At 47.4% G+C, this 23,907-nt stretch overlaps 8 protein-coding genes and 1 non-coding gene across 9 annotated transcripts; 4 read left to right on the forward strand and 5 right to left on the reverse strand.

Moving 5' to 3' along the window:
• Positions 1-1,955: 1,955 nt before the first annotated feature.
• On the forward strand, positions 1,956-2,439 carry MGYG_00583 (hypothetical protein; the record flags this gene model as incomplete). Its single annotated transcript, XM_003176446.1, has 3 exons — positions 1,956-2,026; positions 2,102-2,150; positions 2,305-2,439. The coding sequence occupies 3 exons, from the start codon at positions 1,956-1,958 to the stop codon at positions 2,437-2,439; spliced, it is 255 nt and encodes an 84-aa protein (XP_003176494.1).
• A 1,167-nt stretch (positions 2,440-3,606) lies between these two features.
• On the forward strand, positions 3,607-5,440 carry MGYG_00584 (hypothetical protein; the record flags this gene model as incomplete). The annotated part of the gene is made up of 4 exons (XM_003176447.1): positions 3,607-3,683; positions 3,845-4,662; positions 4,765-4,814; positions 4,865-5,440. The coding sequence occupies 4 exons, from the start codon at positions 3,607-3,609 to the stop codon at positions 5,438-5,440; spliced, it is 1,521 nt and encodes a 506-aa protein (XP_003176495.1).
• Positions 5,441-5,952: 512 nt separating this feature from the next.
• MGYG_00585 (hypothetical protein) lies at positions 5,953-7,601 on the forward strand (the record flags this gene model as incomplete). The annotated part of the gene is made up of 2 exons (XM_003176448.1): positions 5,953-6,506; positions 6,581-7,601. The coding sequence occupies 2 exons, from the start codon at positions 5,953-5,955 to the stop codon at positions 7,599-7,601; spliced, it is 1,575 nt and encodes a 524-aa protein (XP_003176496.1).
• A 498-nt stretch (positions 7,602-8,099) lies between these two features.
• Positions 8,100-8,729, reverse strand: MGYG_00586 (hypothetical protein; the record flags this gene model as incomplete). The annotated part of the gene is made up of 5 exons (XM_003176449.1): positions 8,100-8,192; positions 8,315-8,368; positions 8,435-8,467; positions 8,562-8,581; positions 8,696-8,729. 5 exons carry the CDS (start codon positions 8,727-8,729, stop codon positions 8,100-8,102), a joined length of 234 nt encoding a protein of 77 aa, XP_003176497.1.
• A 1,260-nt stretch (positions 8,730-9,989) lies between these two features.
• MGYG_00587 (cAMP-independent regulatory protein pac2) lies at positions 9,990-11,420 on the reverse strand (the record flags this gene model as incomplete). The annotated part of the gene is made up of 1 exon (XM_003176450.1): positions 9,990-11,420. The coding sequence occupies one exon, from the start codon at positions 11,418-11,420 to the stop codon at positions 9,990-9,992; it is 1,431 nt and encodes a 476-aa protein (XP_003176498.1).
• A 2,542-nt stretch (positions 11,421-13,962) lies between these two features.
• On the forward strand, positions 13,963-14,307 carry MGYG_00588 (hypothetical protein; the record flags this gene model as incomplete). Its single annotated transcript, XM_003176451.1, has 1 exon — positions 13,963-14,307. One exon carries the CDS (start codon positions 13,963-13,965, stop codon positions 14,305-14,307), a length of 345 nt encoding a protein of 114 aa, XP_003176499.1.
• Positions 14,308-19,928: 5,621 nt separating this feature from the next.
• MGYG_00589 (asparaginyl-tRNA synthetase) lies at positions 19,929-21,777 on the reverse strand (the record flags this gene model as incomplete). Its single annotated transcript, XM_003176452.1, has 3 exons — positions 19,929-21,137; positions 21,234-21,354; positions 21,455-21,777. The coding sequence occupies 3 exons, from the start codon at positions 21,775-21,777 to the stop codon at positions 19,929-19,931; spliced, it is 1,653 nt and encodes a 550-aa protein (XP_003176500.1).
• A 269-nt stretch (positions 21,778-22,046) lies between these two features.
• On the reverse strand, positions 22,047-22,141 carry MGYG_10507. The gene has a single exon. It is a non-coding gene; the product is annotated as a tRNA-Pro (tRNA).
• A 479-nt stretch (positions 22,142-22,620) lies between these two features.
• On the reverse strand, positions 22,621-23,442 carry MGYG_00590 (hypothetical protein; the record flags this gene model as incomplete). The annotated part of the gene is made up of 2 exons (XM_003176453.1): positions 22,621-23,235; positions 23,266-23,442. The coding sequence occupies 2 exons, from the start codon at positions 23,440-23,442 to the stop codon at positions 22,621-22,623; spliced, it is 792 nt and encodes a 263-aa protein (XP_003176501.1).
• Between the last annotated feature and the right edge of the window lie 465 nt (positions 23,443-23,907).

A 23,907-nucleotide genomic window follows, 5' to 3' on the forward strand; every position in this document is an offset into this window, starting at 1 on the left:
TGAAGTAGGCCTGAACAACACTAGCCCATCCCTTGCTGCAGGACAATGTCAATATCTGGAACAGAATGGAGGATGACATGGCATTATCAGGCTGGAAAAGAAATATCAAGATTCTAATTAGAGGACTTTTTTCCCTCGCCTCCCTCCTTCATGCGACAAATTTCTGATATCGCTGTTGAGCCAACGCCCCTCCCCCCTGGTCCTTGCTCAGCTTCCAAACACAACTTGCTTTTTAAACCAGAGAAAACAAAACAATAGGCGCAGCGAACACACGAATCGCAAGGGAGCAGTATCAAACAAAAGGTATGGAATTCCCTCACTACCTATCTTCTACTGCGCCACACCAGCCATCTTCGGCCCAGTCAACGAGAACTTTTGCCGGCCTCAATGTTTTCAGCTTTCCGAACAGCCGTTAATGACGAATTCTAGCTCAAGGATATGGGCATCTTTGTTTGGTGGCTTGGGGTGTGCTTAACTGCCCAGGTAAATAGTTAACCAGTAGAATCTGGGGGTAAAACCTGCTTGCCCCTCCGTGAAAAGCTTCTCACGCCTCATTTGAATCGAAGCTGAAAATAGAGATGGACTATCGGGGTCTTTGCCATAAAGTGGCTGGCATTTGCCGTAGGATATCTCGTGATGGAATACTGTATATTCCTCATTATTTGGCCAGTGGCCACCTTGAGATAGAGACAGTACATTGTCGAAACTCGCTTTGAAGCTGGTATCATAGCCTTTTTATAGTATACGGGGAAAGGGGCGAGGTAGTATAGGAGAACACAGAAATGCGATTTATGCTATTAGTAGTAAGAGGATTCTCCATAGGGTACGGAGTACAAGGGGGATGCTTGTGACACACGGGAAACGGGAGAGGTGGTATATTGGATATGGGAAAGGAGGTAAACATAGTAATAAAGGTAAAATCATTCATAAAGCCAACCGAAAGTCTTAATCAGTTGCGTTTTAACGCAGTCCCCGGGTTGGGGGAAACCTGAAAGTTTCAATTAAAGCATCCCATAGTCGTTTTAACCCCTGGCCACGCGTCCATACTGCTCCTTTCGGCCACCGCTCACACCAAAGCGGAGGAGAGATTCACAATGTCCCCTTGCCGTTGAAGGTGGCGGTAGTTTTTACCTACCCTTTCTATACTCGATAATTCCAACATTTGGTACGATATAAAAAATTCTTCCGATAAAGCAGAGCTCTGTAGATGAGATGGCCCCATACCCATGTATTAGACCGGCCTACTAGCCACAGAAGTACCTTGGTATATACGTGCCGAAACATACAGATGAACTCATCTGTAGAAGTGAGATAGAGCAGACACTTAACGATAACATCCTCTTGGGTTTCTAGCGGAGTGAAATCGCTGGCGATGTTTCATTCTTTGCGAGTCATCGAGTTAATTATCACACCATCTGGGTTCAGTGCTGCCTGATGATATGATTTAATGTCCTGGAATGAAAATTGCTCTTGATATTGTCTATGACGTCTAGAGTAACGGGGCCACGTAGGCTGTATAGAAATAGCATTCTAAAAAGTTCTTCCGTTTCTTCCGCAGATAAAGGTCTAAATAAGCACCCAGCGGCTGGCTATCTAGCGTCTCTAGATAGTCACAGCCTATCCTTAGACAAGCTTTTAAGCCGGTCGTATCAGTGGTATTGAAGGTTGTAGCAAAAGCGTGAGTCCACACCAGTGGCCAGCAGGTAAAGCCATATGTTGCATGTTGACACATTCACTGCTCCGTACTGTTAAGCAGATATCCATCCTCGTGACTTCGGGGGTCGGGGTAATATTAATGCGAAAGGTACTTCGGAACGGGTGTATAGTTGTTCCGAAGATACTTTGAGCCGAGGTCGTTTCCAATTGAACAAACATCCGCGGTGTGCGACAGGAAATAGTTTTTCTTTCTCGTTGTTGATGGATGACGGCTCCGTCGTATCGTATGCACATACATCATGTCCCGCATCTCCTGCGCTGTTGATCTTGTCGTCCCCGCCACCTATCGAGAGACCTGGAAACAGCAAAAGTAACTCACGGACAGGCAGGCAGAGTGGAGCACATTGTGGAAAGATCACCTTACAGAACTACTTTACTTTTGCAGCCCCTTGTCCAAGTCCCAAGATAACGGAGCAGTTCTGCTCCCCCAGGGGGTAGGCCGATCCGAAATGCCACTCCAAGATACGGGCGCCTCCAATCAAAGCGCCTAGCCAGACAAATTGCAATCACGCCGATATTTTATATTAGGCGCATTTCCGTTGAGGCTGCTTCTTCATATCTGCTTTTTATATCTGCTTTTTCTACAAGGTGGCGATCAAAAGCGAGGAGTATTCCTCCTCACGATGCCCAACCACGAAGCCCAACGGCTTTCAAACAATACCCTTATATCGTTATATGCTTTCTAAGGAACAGATAGGAGGATGTCTATCAGGTGGCTACTGAACGCTGATCAGGTACCAATAAAATTCACCAATAGGGTAATAGCCGAACCCCAAGACCAGAAGACCAGGGCAATTGTTTTTCTATGAATTTTGAACGGATCCGTGGAAAACAATTCCGGGCTCTCAAAAAAATGACTCCCTGACCATCACCTGTGAACGTGTCTATCTTGTTTCGCTGGATGGAACTCGAAAACACTACAGACAGCCGATATTTTTCTCGCCTCCCATGCACAATCTACTCGGCTATGCCATCCCTTTCTGCTCTTTTACAGCTCTTCTCTTAAAAAAGTGAGTCTTATTTACTCAACTAAGAGCTGATGCTACATTACTGTGAAGCATATATGATCTTTACTTGTGAATTCTGCTTTTGTTACAGTTAAAACTTGACTTTACAAGATACCCCCGCTTCCGCCTAACGAGTCTTATATCACCAGCTCTGAAAAGCTGCTGCGTCTATTTAACTAAGACTATTTCTATCCATGGGGTCATCAGGAAGCTTATACCAAGGAGTAGCAGCCTGTTTATTACGACTCAAGTCTTTCTGCCCATGAGTTTCAAGAAGTATCTATGAGGCTCAGACCTACCATGGCCGCTGTTCACCTTTTCCGTACTATTTTAAGAAATAGTATGATGGCTCAAAGCTATACCCTAGTCATAACCCTAGGTCTGTGAAATGGATCTGGTCCTTATATACCTAGCGGCCTTCCATGTGTGCTGTAGCAGTAACGTCTGAGTAATACAATCTTCTACGTAGCATACCGTTTTCACAAAGCTATGATGACTTGCTGGTACTTTTCTTACTGGTCATGAAGAAATTCATTATCATATACCCGTGTAAGGTGATGGCCATGAAGATATCGCCTTTGCCTGTCATTCACAGGTCTTAGGGGCTGGCGTTGCCCAGGTCACGGGGAAGTACCGCCTACTTTGGCAAATCCCAAAAGAGCAAAAACAACGACAACCTCACTTTCACTTCACCAGCTTCAAGCGCGTCAACGTCTCTCTCTCTCTATCCCTTTCCTTTCCTTGCCAACGTTTTTGCCCGCGTATCTCGAGAAAGCAAGCCTGTCATTCAATCTCTGCCCTCTCATCCTCGCTCATTTGACTTGAACTAGCTTGTTCCACCAACCTTACAGACGCTACACGCACAGTTGTCATCACCTTCACGATGCGTGTCACCTTGTCAGCTTGTCTGGCTATTGCATGGTTCGCGGGAGGAGCGTTTTCAGCTATTTTACCTCGAGGGTAAGCTAGGTCACATATTGCTGTTTCGTTTGGCATCAGATTGTTCTTGACAGAAGCGAAAGAGTTTTGTCCCATACCATATATCCCCTTATATATCAAGATACTTTCGTCCCTCACTATCTCGCGTCATATTTGAGTCCAACGCTGATATTTATCATTAGATGGCCAACCAATGATCATGGACTTGGACGTGAGGCCCTGTTAACCCCGCGGGTCCATGATCCTACCCTGCGTATGACGAAAGCTGCATTCGCTCCCTTCCAGAATTTTACTGGTTCTACTCAGGCTGTTACTAGCACTCTTCCATTCACGGCCAGCATTCTTGATGAAACCACATTCTTAACCACTAGTGCTGCGCCCTCCACCAGCACCATCTCTTTGGTCGAAAATTGTTATGTCATAGCAGATAAAGTTGTTACTGGGAGCGAGACAATCACCCCCATTTTCAAGACCCCCATGGCTAGCGAGCCTAGTTGTTCTGTTGCAAACACTGTCACTGTCACTATCACTGAGATTCTCTCTCGTACTATGGAAAGCTTCACACCAGCTTCTTCAACTACCAAACAGCCAACTTTGACCACTCCCACAGCCAGTGAGCCAAGTCCTACGGTTGGGTCTATCATAAGCATCCCAAGCTCAATCAAAGCTCAGGTAACTAAATCTGCAACAGCGTTTCATTCGATTGGACTAGGTTCTGGCGGATGGAATGCCTCCACATTTGTCACTACATTGACAGGTGAAGCTGTCAAAGCTGGCATGGCCGGATACGAAATGCAACACGTTACAACTAAATCCTCTACCCTGTCGAAACAGTCACAGGTGCATGAACGTTGGATTAGAGATACAGTGACCGCGACAATAAACGGGAAAGTAGTATCGTGGAAGAACGAGCGGAATGGGGAACAGCTGTCGTCACTTGTTTCTACCAAATCTACAGCCCCCATTCAAACTTCTGGTACGCTCACCTCCAAGGTCACAGGTAAGCTTCATGTTTCAGATGTTAGCTACGCAAATACCCTGAAGTCGCGTAGCTAAAGTATCATAGTGACAGGTGAAACAGCCCTATCACGCACCACGGCAGCTGGTGCAACTCCTACCTCGTGCGGAGAGACTGGTTTCTTCAAAATTAGCGTAAGATGCTCAATTTTAATACTGTATATTTTGTCTAACAGTAAGTATAGTTTGATGACCTTCCGGTATACTCGCCTGGCAAAAACCAAACAGCTGCGTTCCCGCCTATTTTCAGCCCATACCACCACTTTTTTTTCTCTAGTGGTTGGTCATATGGGCCCCCTTCAGCCGGGCCGTTTGCCCCAGTATCGTATCCTCACATTGGCATACATGTCCCAACAAAACGGAATGGAGGGAAAACTCAATCCAAGGGGATATTTGGTGGAGGGTCCCGTGCTTCTCAGAGACTCTTTTGGTTTGATGCCTTTAGTGCTGAAGTCGGCTGCGACAATGGGAACAGCACGCATACCTGTGAGCTCACTATACAGGGGCTAAAGTACTCTGCAGAATCCGGCACCGAGGTTCGTGCTGGAATAACTAAATTTGCAATTCCTCCCTGCCACGAATCTAAGCACTGTACCTTGACCGATGTCCTCTTCGGGGATGGCTTCAATGGACTATCAGGGATTGAGATTGAAGCACAGGTGGCTGGAAGAGCTGTCATGTGGTACATTGATGACATCCTGCTCAGATGGCATGACGATACTTGCGCTGCTGGTATCAAACGCCAACGTTCGCGCTTCTAACTTCCACCCAACCGCAATATGCAGCTGCCATAGTTCCCGAGTGTTACGGATACGGCCAGCGGAGATAACCAAACAAGAATGATATGTGTCACGATTGTCATGTTATATTTTAAGGCCACTAACCCGCCCATGTAACAGAGATCTTACCCCCCAGCTTGTCAACTGAACTCGACCTTGAACAAACGCAGTTGAAACAAACGAAAATAAACATCAAAATTAATGTTATTTTAACTGTTCAAATAAAATTAAGGTTATGTCTAAAGGGTGGACTACACGTGATTATTACATAAGCAATGCCATGACGTCGATTTTTCTTTCCGGAGTTGCCGTTCAGGTAAATATAATCGTCCGTTCGGGCTGAATTTCACTTCCATCTTCCTCGGATAGGGCCTGTTCATGAATAACCTGTCCCTCTTACCAATGGGATCATAAGCGTCTGGCTGTGCTGCCATTACGCTTACTGGGGCGATTGATTCTATCGCTTTCAAGGGGTTCCCCAACATCCGTTCGCAATGACAATTCTATCCATGCGGGAGCTTCTCCAGTTCCCCCCTGGCGATAACGAAACGGATACGCTAATCAACGGCGTTCACTTCAATACCACGACATTGAACCATTTTAACTATACTCTCTATTCGAACGGCACGCTGTCGAACATTTCTAATTGTTGGTTGACGTTCGATATCTACAAACCTCTCCTGCTGCCGAACGGAACATTTATAAACGGTACATCGTGCTATGTTCCGATCAAGGGACTGAGAGCTCGAGGGAGCATCGGAATTGCATTTGCAGCTCTCTTTGCGGCCACATTGTTTCTTACTGTTATAAATCTTCGAAAACATGGCGAACGTCTCCTACCGCTTGAAAAACGGTGGACGATTGTTGGGAGGCGAGCACAGTGGTATTGGATGATATTCCTTACAGCCTGCGGAATGATTAGCTGCTTCATGAGCATTGACGTGGATCGAGACTATTTGCCTCAAACTGCAATCGTCTTACAGAGCTTCTTCTACTACCTCATGATACCCGTTATGCTTGCCGTGATCTGGGAAGCTGTTAGGCACTGGTCAGTACAGCCTTACCCACCCCTCCCCCCTTCACCCCGTTGACGTTTACTTTTTATACTAAGCTCGTTTATAGGGGATCATGGCAGGAACGCCAGGTAGCCGATCGAGATAGTTCCGCATTCCCTGCAGAAACAACTAGAGAGCGACAAGAGCTCTTCCTGCCGCTGATATTTTATTTATTTGCTTTTTTATCTTTCTTCTTATATATCCCAAGGTCGTGGTCAGCGATAGAAAAACAACGGACTTTTGAGCAGCAAGAAGCTGTAGCTAGGCAAGCAGCAACTGATAGCCGATTCAAGGCTGGAAATATCCTTGCGGCCTTTTGCATCTGCATAATATGTTACAGTCTGGGGCATAGTCTATTCAGATATAAGTGGCAGGTTCAAGGACGGCCTTCGCTTATATCCATAGTCATGTCTATCCCAGTCAAGTTCATTATCGTTCTTACGCTTGCAGGTATCGCTGTTGCATTCAATATTGCATCCTCTTTTATCTGGGAGATATCCCCGCTGAAGTATGATGGCAACCCAGGATATTTATACGGCTTAGGATACGGGCCCCATCTTGTGATAGTCACGATTTTCAATATTTTTGCCTACCTTGAACCAAATGAGGATAGGCAGTTGATAAGGCAGAGAATTCAGCGTGGGCGTGCCACTGATACTGAGCTCGGCATCGAAGCTGGTAGAAGGAAGCCTGCCTGGTGGAGGCGATTGCGACCAGACTTCAAAGGCGAGGTTGGAAATAGCTACGAGTCAAGGCTTCGTGCTCTCACTACAGAGGTTGGTGGCGGTAGACCAACGCAACGAAATATAGAACAAAGGGTGGAGATGGGCGTTATTGATACCAGCCGCTATAGGGATTCCGTTGATTCCCAGGCACAAAGCAACGCGGACCCATTCACGGATGAGCATCGCCACCCTCCAGACCCCCAGCCTACTGGTGGTAGATCTACCGAAGCATCCATCGAACCTGGACCCAGAGCAGGCCAACTTCCAAGTAGTGCGGCAAGCCAATTTTCTCAGTCGTCCGGCGAAACGCTTGTTTCTCAGGCCAGAAATCAACAGCGTGTCAGAAGCATGTTGGATGTATAGATCCGGTTGTTCCCGGTTTCTCAGCTTCGCATGTCTCATATATATATATATAACACTACTAGCATAAAGCTAGCTTGGACCTATATGTCAATCGCGTGATATGAGTATATAAGTTTTTGGGTATTTATGTTTTACTAGCGATATAGAATGACTCGATGGTCTACTTGAAAAGAGATATCTTTCACATCTATTAAGGGCAGCGTATTGAGATAGTTGAACTTACCGGAATGAAAATTACTCAACTTGCAAAATAGACTTGTAGCGAGGCGATTTCTTATAAGCATACTCTCTATGTTTTACGTTCGTGTGATTGACCGAACCTGGTACGACGGTCTCTCAATGCCGATTCATTAATAGTAACAAAGATCGGCAAGATTGCAAGCCGTTAAAGATGCCGACCCGATATTTACTCAACCGAAATCCGAATTATGCTCACGATTTCAGAAAAGAAGAAATAAACGAACATCGACTTAGAGAGGTCAATATTGTAGTTTGTTATCAACTAGTTGTTGTCAAGTCCCCAACATCGGAATACTCGCCACAGTCGTCATAACGTCTTAACATGTGCATGGCCCTCCAATATGCTCGAGCCTGTCGTCAGCCATATCACCATAACTAGCTACTCAAGGTAACGGTATCATTAACTAAGGCCATGGCTCTCCCGGTGGTGATCACGCAGCTGGATATCTGAATCCTTGGAAACCATAACATACAGCCAGTCGATGGTACGCATCTTCACTCATGGTAGATTGATGCAACGACATCTTCTATGCAAAAGTTTCGTTTATAGACTTGAGTATCAGACTTCAACAGTGAAAAATATATACACTTACAGCCATTCTCCCATGCTTTTGAGTACACATTAACTAACTACCTAGGTACCTAAGTTAGTTATCTAGCATTCGAACTCACCAAAAGCAAAACAACAACCATCACAAATCCAACTAGTGAGTAACTTACTTTGACGAGCCCTGCGCAGCCTAGAAACCGAAGAATAAGAGAAGGAGTATGTATAATACCCGTAGCGAGTTACGCACCCAACCCTAGAGAATGTGAACGAATCCCTGCCGGCGCTAACTAATGTATGTACGTACAGGCAGGTAACATTATCCAAGCTGCATCCTGCATGCCCGTACATGGGCCTTCGATGGTCGACCATATAAGTAGTAACTAGTCCATGTTCCTTGCTGTTCCGCCCTTCGTTCCCCTGTCTCCCGCCACCCTTGGGCAAGAGCTTGCCAGGCGCCCTTTTCTTGCTCTCTGTATTTTGATAGGCAGAGGGCGCTGATGACCCTTGAGGAACGCTGCTGGATGTGCGGTCGATCGCTGGGACGGTCTTTTCTTTTCGTTTTTCTTTCTTTCTTTCTTTTTGATAAGGCAGCTATTATCGCAGGGTCAATCCTTTCTAGTATACAGTGTGAACGCCCACTAAACCCGCCTGGCTCATCTGATAGTCGCTGGGCCGAGGAGTTACACGGCGTCCGGCCAGGGAGCGGGTGGGACAAAAAGAAAAAGGAAGCGGAAGAAGAAGGAAAAGGGGGAGAAAAGGGAGTAATGCATGCCTGCCATCCACTTGCTTACAGGGCCAAGATGGCCTGGCAAGTGTTACTTGACGCTTGTTTTTATTTTAGGTGTTTTTTTCATTTCTTATTTGTTGGTTTTACTCCGTACTCTGCCCTTGGAAGAGACGGGGGGCATGCCAGCCAGCCGTTCCGCTAGCACACAAGGTTGACTTGATCTGGGCATCTGCTTGCCGAGAGATACGCTGCAGAAGGTTGGTAGGCGGTTGGGGCAAATAGCTAGCAAACAAGAAACAGTTGTATATTATAGCTCGTTAAGAATAAAAGGGGGTTACTCATTGGGAAGCAAGACGGGATATCAGCTAAACTGTGGTATAAAACGGAAGCACATAACAATAAGGGAAATAGAAAGGGGAAGAAAAGAAGAGGAAGAGAAGAAAAACGGTGACAGAAACAGTGGTCAACTCCATTTGCCCGTCCGAATTTATTCCGATAACTTTTTTGTGGCCGTGGTAAACCCATGAGAGAAGGCAGAGAACAAGGAAAAAAATGAAAGAGAACACGATCAGGGCAAGGAAAAAATAGAAGATGTAAAGAAAATACCCATTTAATGACCCGCCAGTAGACTTGAAATGCTAGACTCATCCCTTAAAACCGCAAACAGATATGCCTGACTGAAAAAGTAACAAAGGAAACAAGGAACAGATAGAATGGAAAAAGACACTGAGACGGACAGGTTACCACATCAGAATAGACTCGGACTCGGCAGCGGATGTAGAAGAGGAGAAGAAAGAAACGTGGTGGTATCGTAGATTGTCCGGGAGAAAGCTAGTAGTTGAATAGGGAGAAAGAGGGAAGTGTGTTGGATCTAGGCAGTAAATACCCTATCAAGTTGCCGAAGGGCTCTCATGTCTTCGCCAAATCCGATTTTCTCGCTAGGAATATCCTTTGGCCCATCTCCTGCAATTCCAGGAGCTGGGACTCCCTGGTGATAGCCTGGCATACGGGCACTCTCGTTCAGTGGCGGACCGTTCATCAGAGCATTAATGCTGGGTACGGCAGTAGCAGATGAAGCGGGCGGTATATCGAGAGGGTGGCCATGGCTGTGGACTGGGACATGTCCGTGGCCGTTTTGTTGGGGGCTTGATTGCTGGGGAGACCGATTGATATGTGATAGACCAGGAGATTTCATGGGAGTGTGCTGCAGCGAGCCCATGGCTTCTCTCGGTGAGCGTGAGCCAGAAGATGATACGCTAAGTCGCGGATCTGGCTTACCGCCAGGCTGATATACAGGTTCTCCGGGTCCCATATGGCCAGCCTGTGGATGTCCCGGTGATCTTGCGGTAGCGTAGTAAGGATATCCACGAGGACTGGCGTTATGGCTGTTACTGCCATGAGCAACCGGTGGAGGTGGAACATCAGCCGGATGAGGACGGTCATACTGCGGTGGGTAGGCCGGCTGAGAAGGCGGGAGGTGGTGGTGCTGGGGATGGGCGTACTGATACTGTGGATGGCCGTTGGCGCCTGAGAGTGGCGGAAGATAGCCGCCGGGAGGATACCCAGGTTGCGCTGGATGTGGCTGCCCATTCATCGGGGGCGGGTGTGATACTGGCCAGTTATATGAGTTTGGAGCGTATCCGTGGGGGTGAGCTGCCGGTGGACGGCCATAATGCTGGACAGGAGGCGGTACTGGGAAGGCAGTGCCGGCCATGGGCCCTCTGGTGACAACCGGGAGGTTCTGCTGGTCATTAACGCTGGACTCTGGATATAGGCCCTTTTGTGGCTGTATGTGTCGCAGTGACGGGTCAGTCGAGGGCTGATTAAGGCCAGGGACGGTTGGATGTGACCGAGCATAGTAGCTGATCAAGTGGAGGTGCTGTCCGGTCGAGGTCGTTATGCTGAAGGACTGCTTCATCAGGCCGTCTGGCTTGTACCGGTAACCGTCAGGCCCTTCTTCACCCGCTTCGCCGCCGTCCTCATCACTGCCCCGATTGCTGTCCGGCGTCTTCCCGGCTCTCGACGACGCCTGGGCAGCATGGCTACCTCCGCGCTTGCCTTCCATCTCTCTGTATGTCAAGAAGCTGCCTGATACCCTGCTGGCGCTCCACGACTTGCCGTCTGTCCACCTCCGCATGCCAGCTTCCCGCTCATCCCAGACGAACACTGAGCCTGACTTTATCGACTGTCTCTCCTTTTCTGATAGTCGCCTCTGAACTCTGGGCAGCAGGCCGATTCGACATGCCTCGAACAGGATAATTGCGTCCGCAGGAGTGCGAACATGGCCGTGATATGTCTCCATCGGCGCTTGTGCAGTGTGTCAGGCGCAAGCGCGTGGAGGGAGAACCGTTCGAACTTTTCAACCAAGGGGATCTCGCGAATGTGAATCGAGTGTGAACTGATACTCGTCTTGCTTTCTCTCTCTTTTTTTCCCCTTGTAGGTTTATCGGCTACTGCTGTTGTTGTTGTTGCTGTTGCTGCTGCTGTTGTGGTTAGCGATGGTTCTCATTCAAGCGAAATGACTGGTTTCTCAGATATTCGAAAACAGAGACAGGAACAAGGAAAGAGACAGATATCTAGATGATAACACACCACCACAGAGAAGGATAAGAAAATCTGCGGATTACTCTCCGTTTATTACTGCTAGTGGAATTAAGACTGCAGTAAAAGATAAATACCCGCGGAAAAGAGAGAGGAGATAGGGTAGAAGGGAGGGAGGGGGGAGGCCGCAGCGAGGAGCAACGCCAGATATAAAGAGCAGCCAGCACGAAAACGACGACAACAAAGAGCAACGAGAAAAAAGGGACATCGACGGTTAGAGCAACATCTGAGACAAAGATCTAGTTGTTACAGGCCGTTGACAGCAAATATCGCTGTCGATGCGCCGGCAGTAACAGCATAGAAAAGCCGAACTAGATCGAGCCGGGCGAAAAGGAAAGACTGCAGCAGCGCTATATAGCTATAAGGTCAGCTTACCTATATGGCTATGTTCTTGATACCCGTCTATCTATCTTTGGCGCCTAAGCTGGACGTTTTTGGTGACGTCGCCAGGGGACGTAGACGAAGAGAGCAAACGGTCGAGATAAAAGAGAAGAGGGAGAGAGAGCTAAGAATAAAACTGGGTAGCCTAGGAGTATAAGTATGCAAGTGAGAAAAAAAACATCAGCCCTGAGGAGCCTTTCTGGCTCCGGTGGATTTCTTGCGGTTCTTTAATTTTGTTTAATTTTGCTATACTTTGCAAATAAACAAGAAGCCGGCAAAAGCAAAATAGAGCAAAGAAAAAGCACTTTGCAGAAGAAAAGAACGAAGGAAGATTGGATGGCACACCTGCCACGTGAGATGCAAAGGGGAAGCAAGAGAAGACAAGACGAGTGGATCGTGGGCCATACTTTACTTTACTCTGGCTTGTACCGCCAGGTAGTGGGGGAAGGATTAACAGTTATCTATCTGTCGAGTCTAACAGAGGGCTTATATTAGATATAAAGATAAAGATAACTAGTGGGTTAGTTAGCTATCCAGAACGAAGTTTGCACTGAGTTTACTTATATATACACAAAAGCTGAAGCAGAAGCATCTCGTTTTTGCCAGCTCCACTGCCCAGCGCGGGTTTCGTATTACACTGAGCAGCAGCAGGTCTATTTCTCTGTTGGCCATCCAGCTTTCTCCGTAGCCATTGCCGCCACAGGGAGTCGCTCTTTTATCCCTCTCGCTCCCCCTCCTCCACCAGCATTGTTGCACGAACCAGGACGAAGTCAGTTGCCGAGTTACACTGGTGCTAGGCGAGGGGGTAAGGGATAAAGGAGGAAGGGAGCTTTTCTTTACACTCTTTTCAAGGCGAGCGAGTGCTCCGTAGACCTGGTACACTGGGACGTGGCATGATACAACAAGGTGTTTTATAGGACGCAGGCCAAGCAAGTGGATAATTATTTGTAAAAGAAAAAAGAAGTAGGGGAGGGGCTGGGGGAAGCGCATGGCATGGCGCTGTGGCGACGGGCGCCTTTCTCTCTCCTGACAAGAAGACATCCCACACCCAAGAGCTTTGGACGTTTGACTGAGAGGTAAATATAGCCAGCTGAGTAGGTTAAGCCTGGGATTGCTAAGCATTGGTCGGTAGCCAAAACTGTTAATTGGCGAGGCCAGGCCGCCTCTCCTTGCTTCGTCCCGAAAGGAAAGGATGCAAAAGCCACGTTGTGCTTTTTGATAAAACAAACGAAAGTAAAGCTTGGCCGAAAGTTTGTGGCGTCCCTTCGCGCAACCCCCTCCCTCGTTCTTGTCATGCGGCTAAGCGGAATGGCTGATAACTAACTCTGCTAGATGGGGACAGGAATGTGTTGGGTTAATAAGCTTAAGCTCCAAAGGCGCGCCTGATGAGGAATCAGGGAAGCGAGTGAGCGATTGCTTGATTGCTCGGTCGATCCATGACTCAGCTCCCTCGCACGCCTCCTCTCACACATACTGCGCCTCAGCGGTAACATCATCGTCTTATCACAAACTGTTGCCTACGTTATGCTTACTTTCTATAGTTACTCAGCGCTCCCAAGAGGCAACTTTAATACTCCCCTTGCCGCAAACTTTAACCCTTTTTGTACCGCAAAGAAGCAAAAAGGCAAAAACTTTAAAAACCTAAAGTGGACTTGGCATTGAGCTTATTACTAATGGAGTTACACTGTCATCCTTGTTATCATTTGCGTTTTTTATTTTATTTTTTTCCCTTCTCCCTGTTGCTGCCCATCGCAAAGAAAGGAAATATGTGATATGATAAGCGAAAGGCGGGGGACGGAGGAAAGGGGGTTTAGTCGGCCAGATGGGCCAGGGTGGACGCTCTGTACGTGTGTCGGTCGCTCATGTTGTGGGAAAAAGTACTCCGTACTGCTGTCTCAGCGTGGAACGGTGGGTTTGCCTGTGATCGTTTGCCGGATGGCTCGGCCCAAACGTCATCATATTTTTGGCCTGCTGGCGTGGGTCGTGTTCGAGAGGAAGCGGTAAAATCGGAATATCGAGAGCAAGATCGCCAGCATGATACCTTGGCTGGGCTGCTGTTGGTTGGGAAAGTACGACCATGGGCCCAGAAAGGCCCATGGGCCTGCCCTCTCGTCTCCGTCTCTTGCTCCCAGCACGAACTCTCCAAGGACAAATTAAAGAATTTAAGAATACTAAGCATGTCCACGGACCACAGCCAAGTCTCTTAGTGCTTGCTTTTCCGCTCTGAGGCGTGACGGTATTCTGTGTTGTGCCGCTTTTGTACCCTTAAGTCTCCTTGACATGCGGATCAATGCATGAGCCACGATGTTATTCTCCGCCGTCTGTTGCGACTATCATGTTTTGCAAAAAAGAAACATCACCCCCTTGACAGAGGATGAGGGGGGAAGGAAGAGAGACGGCGAAAGGAACTCCGTCTATGGGCCGCGAAATTCTGGGCAAGTTGGGCTGTTTAGCAACTAGCCTTGGCGTTAGTGCCGTACGTACGAATACCACAATATTACTTTATAAGCTGCCAAGTTTCTAAGCGAATTCATGGGTCTATTGGCGGAACCTTAATTATGCTTAGGAAGGTTAAATTTTATCTGCTCTTCACTTTTGTGGGGTTAGCTCCGCTCTACGCCAGAAGGAGCAAGATATATTTCATCCGATTCGGATGTTGGATATTCTTTATTACCTATCGGGGGAATATGACTGGCAACGAAGAGTGATCTTCGCTTTTGTTTTATTCTTTACTGGACTGTGAATGTGAATGCCAGCATGAGAAATTGCTTAACTGCATATACGCCAACCCCGAAAATTTTTTTCTTATTTCGCACTCGAGTTTCTACATTAGTACTCTGTACGCAGAAGAACTGTAGATAGGTTCAGTGAGTCAGCGTCCGGCTTATTTTTATTCAAATGATTCATAACTGTCCTATAGCCGTGCTGCGAATGTGGAAAAAAAAAAGAAACGAGAGGAGAAAAGAAGATACGGGAACAGCGTGGTCTAACCAGCCACATGAACAAGAACCCCGTTTTACATCCTCCATAAATACATGTACATCGTCGTACGCTCATGTTATTTACTTAATTCCGCTCTTGCCCAGAAGAGCAACCGTGATGTCCAAAAAGCCAAGCTCGCCAAGAGGATATATCACAGTTGTTTTCTCCCCTGTGGAGATATTGTGGCGTTACGGATAACTAGCTGATTCGTGGTGCAGTTATTTCTGACACAAGAAGACAACTCGATTCTTATTTTTTTTTAGGAATATTAGCTGGACAAGCAAGCGAGAAGAACAGTGCTAGCCGAGGCGCTGCCACGCTTTATATCGCGCCCGAGGGAAGAAGAGCGCGGAGAAGGGGCTTAAGGGGCTTTGGAAGAAATAGCTCGTTCGCACCACACCATTGCAGCCCAAACTATTTAGGATCCAACTAGTAAGCTGTATTCCGAAGTCTGGAAACCGGCTTGCTGGCAGACAAGTGGCTGGCCAAACCCCGAGACACAAACGCTGCTTTTATTTTCGAGACTCAGGAGCTGATGTGGTGTTGGATTTCGTGCTCAGTTTGCTCCTCAGATTTAATAGCTGCAAGCCGAGGTCTAGCAGCAGTATCCCCTGTGGTTAGTTATAACAAGCTTAATGTAGCCAAAGTCTTGACTGGAATAACAAACCCACTCCCCATTTCTGATTCGGGCTGCACGCTTGTTCACCGTCGGGGAAGTGTTTCCGTTTGGGTCCTCGTGGACATGAGATATCCAGCATCACCATCAAAGCAGTGCGGAATTAAGGAGTTAATCGCCGTCGTCGGCGAGATACGGTCGCCTCCAACAACCTTTGTGGTTGGTTTTTCGGCGAAGTGCCCGGGGAAGGCTCAGGGATAAAGGCTTAATGTCCGAATGTAAACTAATATCTGTTTGATGGTGAGTGATGTGTGCGACGAACCATGATCAGCAGTGGGAATTAAAAAGAGAAGTTATCCGCATCCTTCCATCCAGATACCCGATGCGTCCAACAATAATAAGGCGATCGAACTCCGTAGGACAATAGCTTGGATGGGTGGCTGGCATTTCCAGCGCTCATTTATTCGAGACCCTGCTATATAAATGCGCTCATACCCTAGTCAATTTCCATGTGTGAAATGAAAGGAGTTAAGTTCAATAGTATGAGGGGATGAAGGAAGCAACTTGGGTTACGTTGGGACGCCAGCAGCATCGGGGTAACTCTGTGCCTCTATACAGGTATCATGCAGGGGTGAACTGAGAGGAGCATAAAACGGGTATGTCCACACGCTTGGTGGATGACGAAGGGTTGTCGCAATTGGAGCCATTGTTAAAAGAATCCATCAAACTCGGCCAGACTAGTATGACTTACCCACAGGTCAGCAACTCCTAACGTTCCGCTGAGCGCCAAACGCCCAAATATAAACAAACGTCATCTCGGCTGTAAGAAGCGTATAAGTGCGGAAAAGGAACATGGACAACAACGTTCAAGCGTGACAGAAATATTAATGTTAGAATCAATTGATAATAATCGTTAATAACCAAGCAAAGCAAGCAAGAAAGGTAAAAAGGAAGAGGCACATGCGCCAAATTACTAGCGGTTATTTTACTTGGCGTTTTTATTGGCAGGGATGTGGAGAAAGATGGCCCAGTTAAGGTTATTCTTAGGGTTTTAGTTATGCATAATTTCGAGCGGGGCTCCACCATAAGCCAAGAAAAAGTAAATATACACTTCAATATATAAAAAGGACACCAACGAAAGAGCAGCGCCAGGAGTTGGAGAGCGAACATGGAAGCCTGTCAGGCGCAGAGTAGAGGGGGTTCGGGTCAAAGCGATACATATGCGTGTTGCCCGTATCCTGGCAACGCACTTCCCGTAGGCTTGTCTAGCGCAACACACCTTGCTTTCCCTGCCTTGTGCTTAAATTCGAAGTTGGAAGAAGCTGTTGATGTATACCGGATGTTTTCTCCGATCACCCAAGCAAGCTTTCCTTTTTCTCTTGTACATCCACCTTGGCACGAACAACTTTAAAAACGTGTGATTTTTGCAAGTACAAACACAGTATATATAAGAGACGAGCATAAGAAAGCAATGTTGTATCCGCATGACACGACACGGGGTTCAAATATGTGCTTGGTATCCTTTACGTTTGGATTTCAGTTATTGTAATCGCAAGGTTAACGGCCAAGTAAGCAAGTTACATAAAGGCTTGCGCATCCGCTACCGCTTCACCAATATATAATATATACACACGTCCGTATCCTTCCCAACAGAAATATAATGGATACCATACGTAAAGAAGCAAATTAATAAATGGATGGAATGACTTTTCCGGTGTACAGGTAACCCGGAACACGGGTACTCCGTACTCCGTCTATGGACGTCGCCGAAAAGGCTTAAAAGAATATCCAGTCCACGAAAAGGAACCATGACAATGGCTTGTTTTTTACCCTCGTATTCGGACATTTTTATCGAGTAATAATATGCCTCACAGAGGCAGGAAGACGCGCTTCAACCAGCCCCCACATCCCTTGTCCGTTGAAAGCCACAGTATCGAATTAGACGATAACACAGAGTACAGCATCAAGAAGGGGAGAGTAGCACGACGAAAAGTGCTCCTTCCTTTGTGTCCGCCCGATTGAAAATGCTCAAGGATTGAATTTGATGCTGAACGGATCGACGTCGGGATTCGTTGAGATCGACTGAGCCAGAGTCTGGCAGCCCACCGCACCAGAGCATAGGCAGACAGGGCTCAGGCATGTTCTCGAATACGCCACCTTGTTGACTACTCACAGACAATGGACGATGCCTGCCTGGACGGATGAATCATACCAACATCGAGGAGTACGATTCTCGGTATCTACCCAAATCCCGACGCTCGTGTGGGATAGCGCAAACATTCCCTGACCTCGCAGAAAACCACGCCGCCTGGTCGGGTCTCAAAAGCTGAGCCAAGAGCCCGTTTGAACTAATGTGACCTTCCAGAAATGCCATCACGACAAACGCCTCTCCCTTTTTTTTTTACAATCGTTCCGTGCAGGGTGGCGTCGTTTTCGCTAATTAGCGGAATAAAGAGCCGCGAATAGGGCCAGGCGTCCAGAATACAGGTTATTATTGACTGTTAATTGCTGCGATGCAATATAATTAATTCCTTTCTCTCTGCGTACTCTAGTCTCCTAACAAATTAACACGAGGGAGAAGTGTACTCCGTCCGTGATTACCATCGTCTGGACGAATATCCATCTAGGCTGACGGAAGCTAAAAAGGGCGGGCCGTGAGATGGCACCCTGCTGTCAGCCCTGGATCCTGTCGTTGGTTGAGCCAATTTTTGTTGTTTGCTGACCAGGCTGCCACTTCGTCAAGGCACCGCTGGAATGGTTGACCGCACACCCGCTGAGCTTGATTGTTATCCCACTGCTATGCGAAAAAAGAGGACGAGAAATATTCCACTTTGAACCTTATACATCGCATTACAAGAAGCATGCCCGTCGGTGACAATCTCGCATAATCATACGCATTCTGTTCAGTAAAAAATCATTTCTTTTCTTGCGGTGGCAGCCTTGAAAATACCCATGCAACTGACAACGGCTAACTTCTGGATTTAATTATTGTTGCAGGATGGGTTGTATACCTAATTGATCGCATGACTTGAACGTGAAGAGATTCTAATAATAAATATAGAAACCTCACTCACGGAGATGCCGTACGAAGTACGGAGTAGTTTGCCTTCCTTTCTTCTCCCTTGACTAGCCACGATGGTGAGTCGCTCCATACCATTGAACCAGTATCCCTGCCTCGCAATGCAGTGGTAAGAGATCGGATACGAGGCGATTCCTGATTCTTAAACTGTTTCTGAGCTCTATGCGGGGTAACTTCCTCTTTCTTAGCCCGTCACCCTTGCCATGGTGATGGGTCGTTTTTTTTGGTTCGAGCTGTGAAGGATGGAGAAGGTTGGCAGCTGCTAAGGGTGAGGATGGAGAAGGAAGGGAGCGTTAGGCTTGTCGTTCATTTATCTACCATCTTTCGACGTCAAACCCAAGCTCGCCCAGGATTATTCTTGGAATGGCTAAGAAAAAGAGAGCAGACGGGTTAGTTACCCTTCCTTCCTATTTAAAGGAATATGTGAGACTGGGCCTTGTGTGTTTAGACCAGGAACACAGTCGCGGCGTGGAGGTGGTCAATTCGTTGATTAATCAATTAGCCTTGGATGGCAAAGGAGGATGAAGACACTATCTGTTGTCGTTAATGATTGATCGAGCTAATACGGAGTATAGTCGGCCAACAACCACTGAGGCAGATAAGGGCTAAACGATCCTACCAACCCCCGGTTTCACTTCATCCTATCTCATAAGCGCCAAGGGTTCCAAGATCTTGTCGTTTTCTTGTATGTTCCATTTCGAAAGCAAAAGCAGTCGGAGGTGCAGGTGAGAGATATAACGTATCTCGGGTTTTAGGATCGTGGACGGGCCATTTGCTTGTTCACCTTTCGTTTCGCAGCCCAGATTGAACGCTGCCACCTGCCAAGGCATACAACATGGATATCTATCCAACCTGCTTACGCCTTAAAACAGGATCTGTCAAATATAATATATAAATAGCGCAATGGCAAGTAAAAAGCTGAAAGGCCAATGCTTTGACTTACCTTGCTTACCACAGCAAGACAGGATGGAGATAATGAATGACACGTTTTGCAGGCTTTGCGGTGTTCATTCACCATGGAAAAGGAAGCTGATGGATATTGCGGGTCAACCAAAAAAAACAATCGTTGAATCTATTTCGTACAGCCCATCCTATCTTCTATATATATCGTACAACTATGCCGGTGGAGACTACCAAGACAACGCAGTCGTTTAGCAATCCGCCCTTCCAAAATGCCTGGGGAAAGGGACAAGGTCCCTGAGACTGGATACTCCAGCCAAATACCCGACAAAGCGATCGAAGCCAAGTCCAAATCCGCCATGTGGTACAGTCCCCCACCTTCGTAGGTCTGCGTACCACTGAATCGAGCCTAACTCCTCATTAGCGAGAAGATGAGGGTAGGGCGCCTTGGCATCAACGGGAGAAGAGGGTTGAGGCGTTGAGTCTTTCAGTCTCAGCAAGCCGTGCTCGCGCATATTCTGGATGAGCGGTGAAAGTCTATGTTCACGGAGCGACCCGCCAACGACTTCACATATCTCCGGGAGGAGGAGGTCAAAGCACGCAACTGTCTCCCCATTTTCATTAGGCGAGCCGCTAGAAGGCGACATATAGAATGGCTTGACAGGTTTGGGGTAGTCTGTAACAAAAACAGGCAAGCCTTTGCCAATTGTATCAACAAGGAACTTTTCATGCTCGAGCTGCAGACCTCCTGACCAGGATGGAGGGAAGTCAAATTTGGCTTGACCCGTACTGACGGCCTCGTGAAGACGTTTGATCGCATGTGAGAAGGTTATGCGCGGCCAACTGGGGCCCTCAATTAAAGCCATCCATCTCTTTTCCAGATCCACATTGCTGGTATCCTTCGTCAAGTCATCGGTCTCTTTGAGACTAAAGAGCTCTTGCGCCACCGGAGATTTATAAACTCTCTGGGTGATATTGCGTAGGAGCGTTTCCACGAAGGCAGTGAGTGGCTCAAGGGAATCTATATAACTCATTTCCACTTCAAGCATGTAGAATTCACTTAGGTGGCGGGGTGTATCACTCTTCTCTGCTCTGAAGGTGGGGGAGAGGGTCCAGACGTTACCCAACTCTGCTGCATAAGCTTCAAGATGTAGTTGTGATGAAACTGTAAGATATTTAGGTGACCTGAAAAACTCAGTCACTTTCCCTTCCTCAGTCACAACATCTCGAGGATTTATAGTAAACACCTCGCCTGCTCCTTCACAGTCCGAGGAGGTGATTAATGGTGGCTGGACTTGAACGAAATTGAGGTGATAGTGGGAGCGAAATTCTTCTGTCACTTGGTATATGAACTCCGACCTCAGTCGAGAAAGAAGGGCATTAAATGGGGTGCGCAGGCGCAAATGTGGTAGCTGGCGTAGGAAATCTGGCGTGTGGAATTTCTTCTGGATCGGGTATGTCTAGGTTGATAATGAAGTAGGTAAGCCAAATGACATATAACCCGTAATCAAAAGAGAATACACAGAATACACAGGGGAAAGTAAGTATGAACTGACTGTAGGATCTGCCTCGCCCACAATATCAACTTTTGTTGCCTGAAGCTCATGGGATTGCTGTTTACCAGGGGGACTTGGTTGCCATATCCCTGTAATCTCAACGGCAGCACCCTGAGTTAAGCTACCCAACGTCAACTACACTCCACTATCATTGATTCATCCCAAACCCTAGCAAATCGCCCTAACAGGAATATGTTGTATTTTTGAGGCTCGGAACGTACTTGGTTGCTTGTTCTGGGGTCAGGACTGCCTGGATTGGTTGGAGGGACGAACCGTCCGAGATATGCGCAAAGGTAAAGCGTTTTTGCTTCCTGAGAAACCTAACATGGCCCTGCACACGTAGTTCCTTGTTATCGAGGGAGCTTGGTCCCGTAGTCAACTTTGACAGTTCAAATATCTGCGCGCATCGTAGAGTGATAGGGCTAGCTTGTTGGTCATTAAATCGTGCCAGTGTGGTCGAGAGGTATCTTCGGGGTATGAACGTCGTGCGCTTCCCCACTGACTTCGCCCATAGGGGCCTTATCCTGCCAGAAAATGTGCCCATCGGGTCTCGGTCTCCAGTTGGTGAGCTTGAAAGCTCAAGAGCTCGAAGCGTTGAAAGTTGACGAAGAAGCTGCGATGCTTGGCGTAAGTATATATCACGTGATGTAAAACTTTTGGAAGAGAAGCCGCAAGGAAGAAGTTTACATTGGAAAATGATCCCCTACTACTCCGTATGTAGCAGCGATATAGGAGGAGGAAGGCAAGTGGTAAAAAATAAAGGAGAGAAACAAATAATGAAAAAAGTAATAAAAGAAGAAAAAATGAAACGTGGGCCCGAGCCGCGATTCGAACGCGGGACCTCTCGCATATAAGTACTTAGGGTTAAGGCCCTAAGCGAGAATCATAGCCAACTAGACCACCCGGGCGAGATCGTTGTATGAAGAAGGCCATACATTTCCTACAGCCCTGAACTGCTTAGTGAAGGTATAAAGTAGTACTCCATGGGTTCGAGTGATGAATATAGATAGGGGTGGCAGACCAGGAATAGCTACTATGACTTTTATAGGGTAGTGGAATAGTCTCAATAACGACCAATAGTGGTATTTCACTTCTACAAAAGCTAGAAGGAGTAAAATATAACAGGCTACACACCTCTCCAGGCACCAGAAACATCTAGTAGTAATATGCATGTTGAAACAGCTTGTGATAAAAAGACATACGATATCCAAAAATGAAAGCAAATGTAGAGCCCAGCTAGAGATTACAGGCAGTAATGGTAAATAACATGACCATCATTCTCTTAACAACAAAGCATAGTTATTTTTCATATCATAGCGCCTGATTTCATATTCCAGGGGTGGACAAACTACCAAGTCATCAGAAAAATCCTGATATAACCGCTGGATCAAACAGCAACATTCATGGTTATCCAGACTGGCTGGGCGACAGTCCCTCGTAACTCGGTCCAACCGACGGCCGTAAGGCTCTGAGTGACACGACGTTTCATGTTGTCATCGCCGCCACGACGACCTCCGACCCAGAATTCAGAACCTTTAAGCCATGTGCCATCGCCGATTTCAAGACACTCCACAATCCCGCGGCTTGTGACATCGCGGCCGTCTGGAGTCTTTGTCGGGCAAAGTTGATCTACGAGTTCTGAGACGGCCATCGAAGAAGGTACGCGATATGAGCGCCACTGAAAAATGCCGCCAGGATTATCCCAAGGTGCAGTGGATGTCTCAATAATATGCAGTGTCGTATGTTTCTTTGGGAAAATATACCCCTGGCCAGTTGGAAGGACCATAGCCCGTTCGCTATCAGGAGGATATGCACCACTAGGTAGGCGACGGGCTAGGCCTGGAATTGCAGCAGGTGGTCTTGCCGGAGATGGGGTCTGAGCAGCGGGCGGACTTGTGTTGGGAGCCTGGGCTGGAGCTGGAGCTGGCGCCATGGGGGCAGCTGCTGGCGGTGGAACGTTGGTCGTAAAGGTTTGGTGCAGGAAAACCTGTCCTCTTAGCTCCTATTTAGGTAACATTGAAGAAGTACTAACCGGTGGTGTAGGGACTGAGGCTGGGGCTGGTGGCGGACCTGGGGGAGGGTTCTGTGCGGTGAAAGGGTATCCCACGAAGGGAGGTATATGGAAGGGTTGGAGGAAGGCCAAATCCTGGGGAGATATTCCTCCAAGAGGCGGGCCACCATCAGGGCTGATGTATCTCATTTCCGCCATGGTGCGTAAAGGAAGACAGATGTTTGTGTTTCGAGAAGCGCCCGGTGGCGTTTGCAGGGGTGTCCAGTTGAGCCCGGAGAAGGGGAAACGGTAGCTTTGAAAAGTGCGGTTTATACAACCAGGAAGCCGACTTTTGCATAGAAAAGGGAATATGTGCAAGGAAAGAAGAACAAAAAAGAAACATCTCAGGGGGCTAGAGAATCGATATCCGGATTTATAGCTCCCTTTTTGTACATTCTATCGACCATCAACTTCACCTATATCTTACAGTAACCATGGAGATTGCCTGTGAATAAATCATGAGACAACAGCGCAAATCAAACATGTCACCACAAAGCTATCCCACTGTGTGTGTGTGTGACAAACTCCACCAAAGTAGGAGGGGAATGCCGGAGGTAAAATGGAATGATGACTGGGGAGAAACTTGACTTTCATGGTAGTGAAGGCCATGTAGTTAAAGGAATG

This window comes from Nannizzia gypsea, genomic scaffold, assembly GCF_000150975.2.
Source record: "Nannizzia gypsea CBS 118893 supercont1.1 genomic scaffold, whole genome shotgun sequence".
Classification (NCBI taxonomy): Eukaryota; Fungi; Ascomycota; class Eurotiomycetes; order Onygenales; family Arthrodermataceae; genus Nannizzia; species Nannizzia gypsea.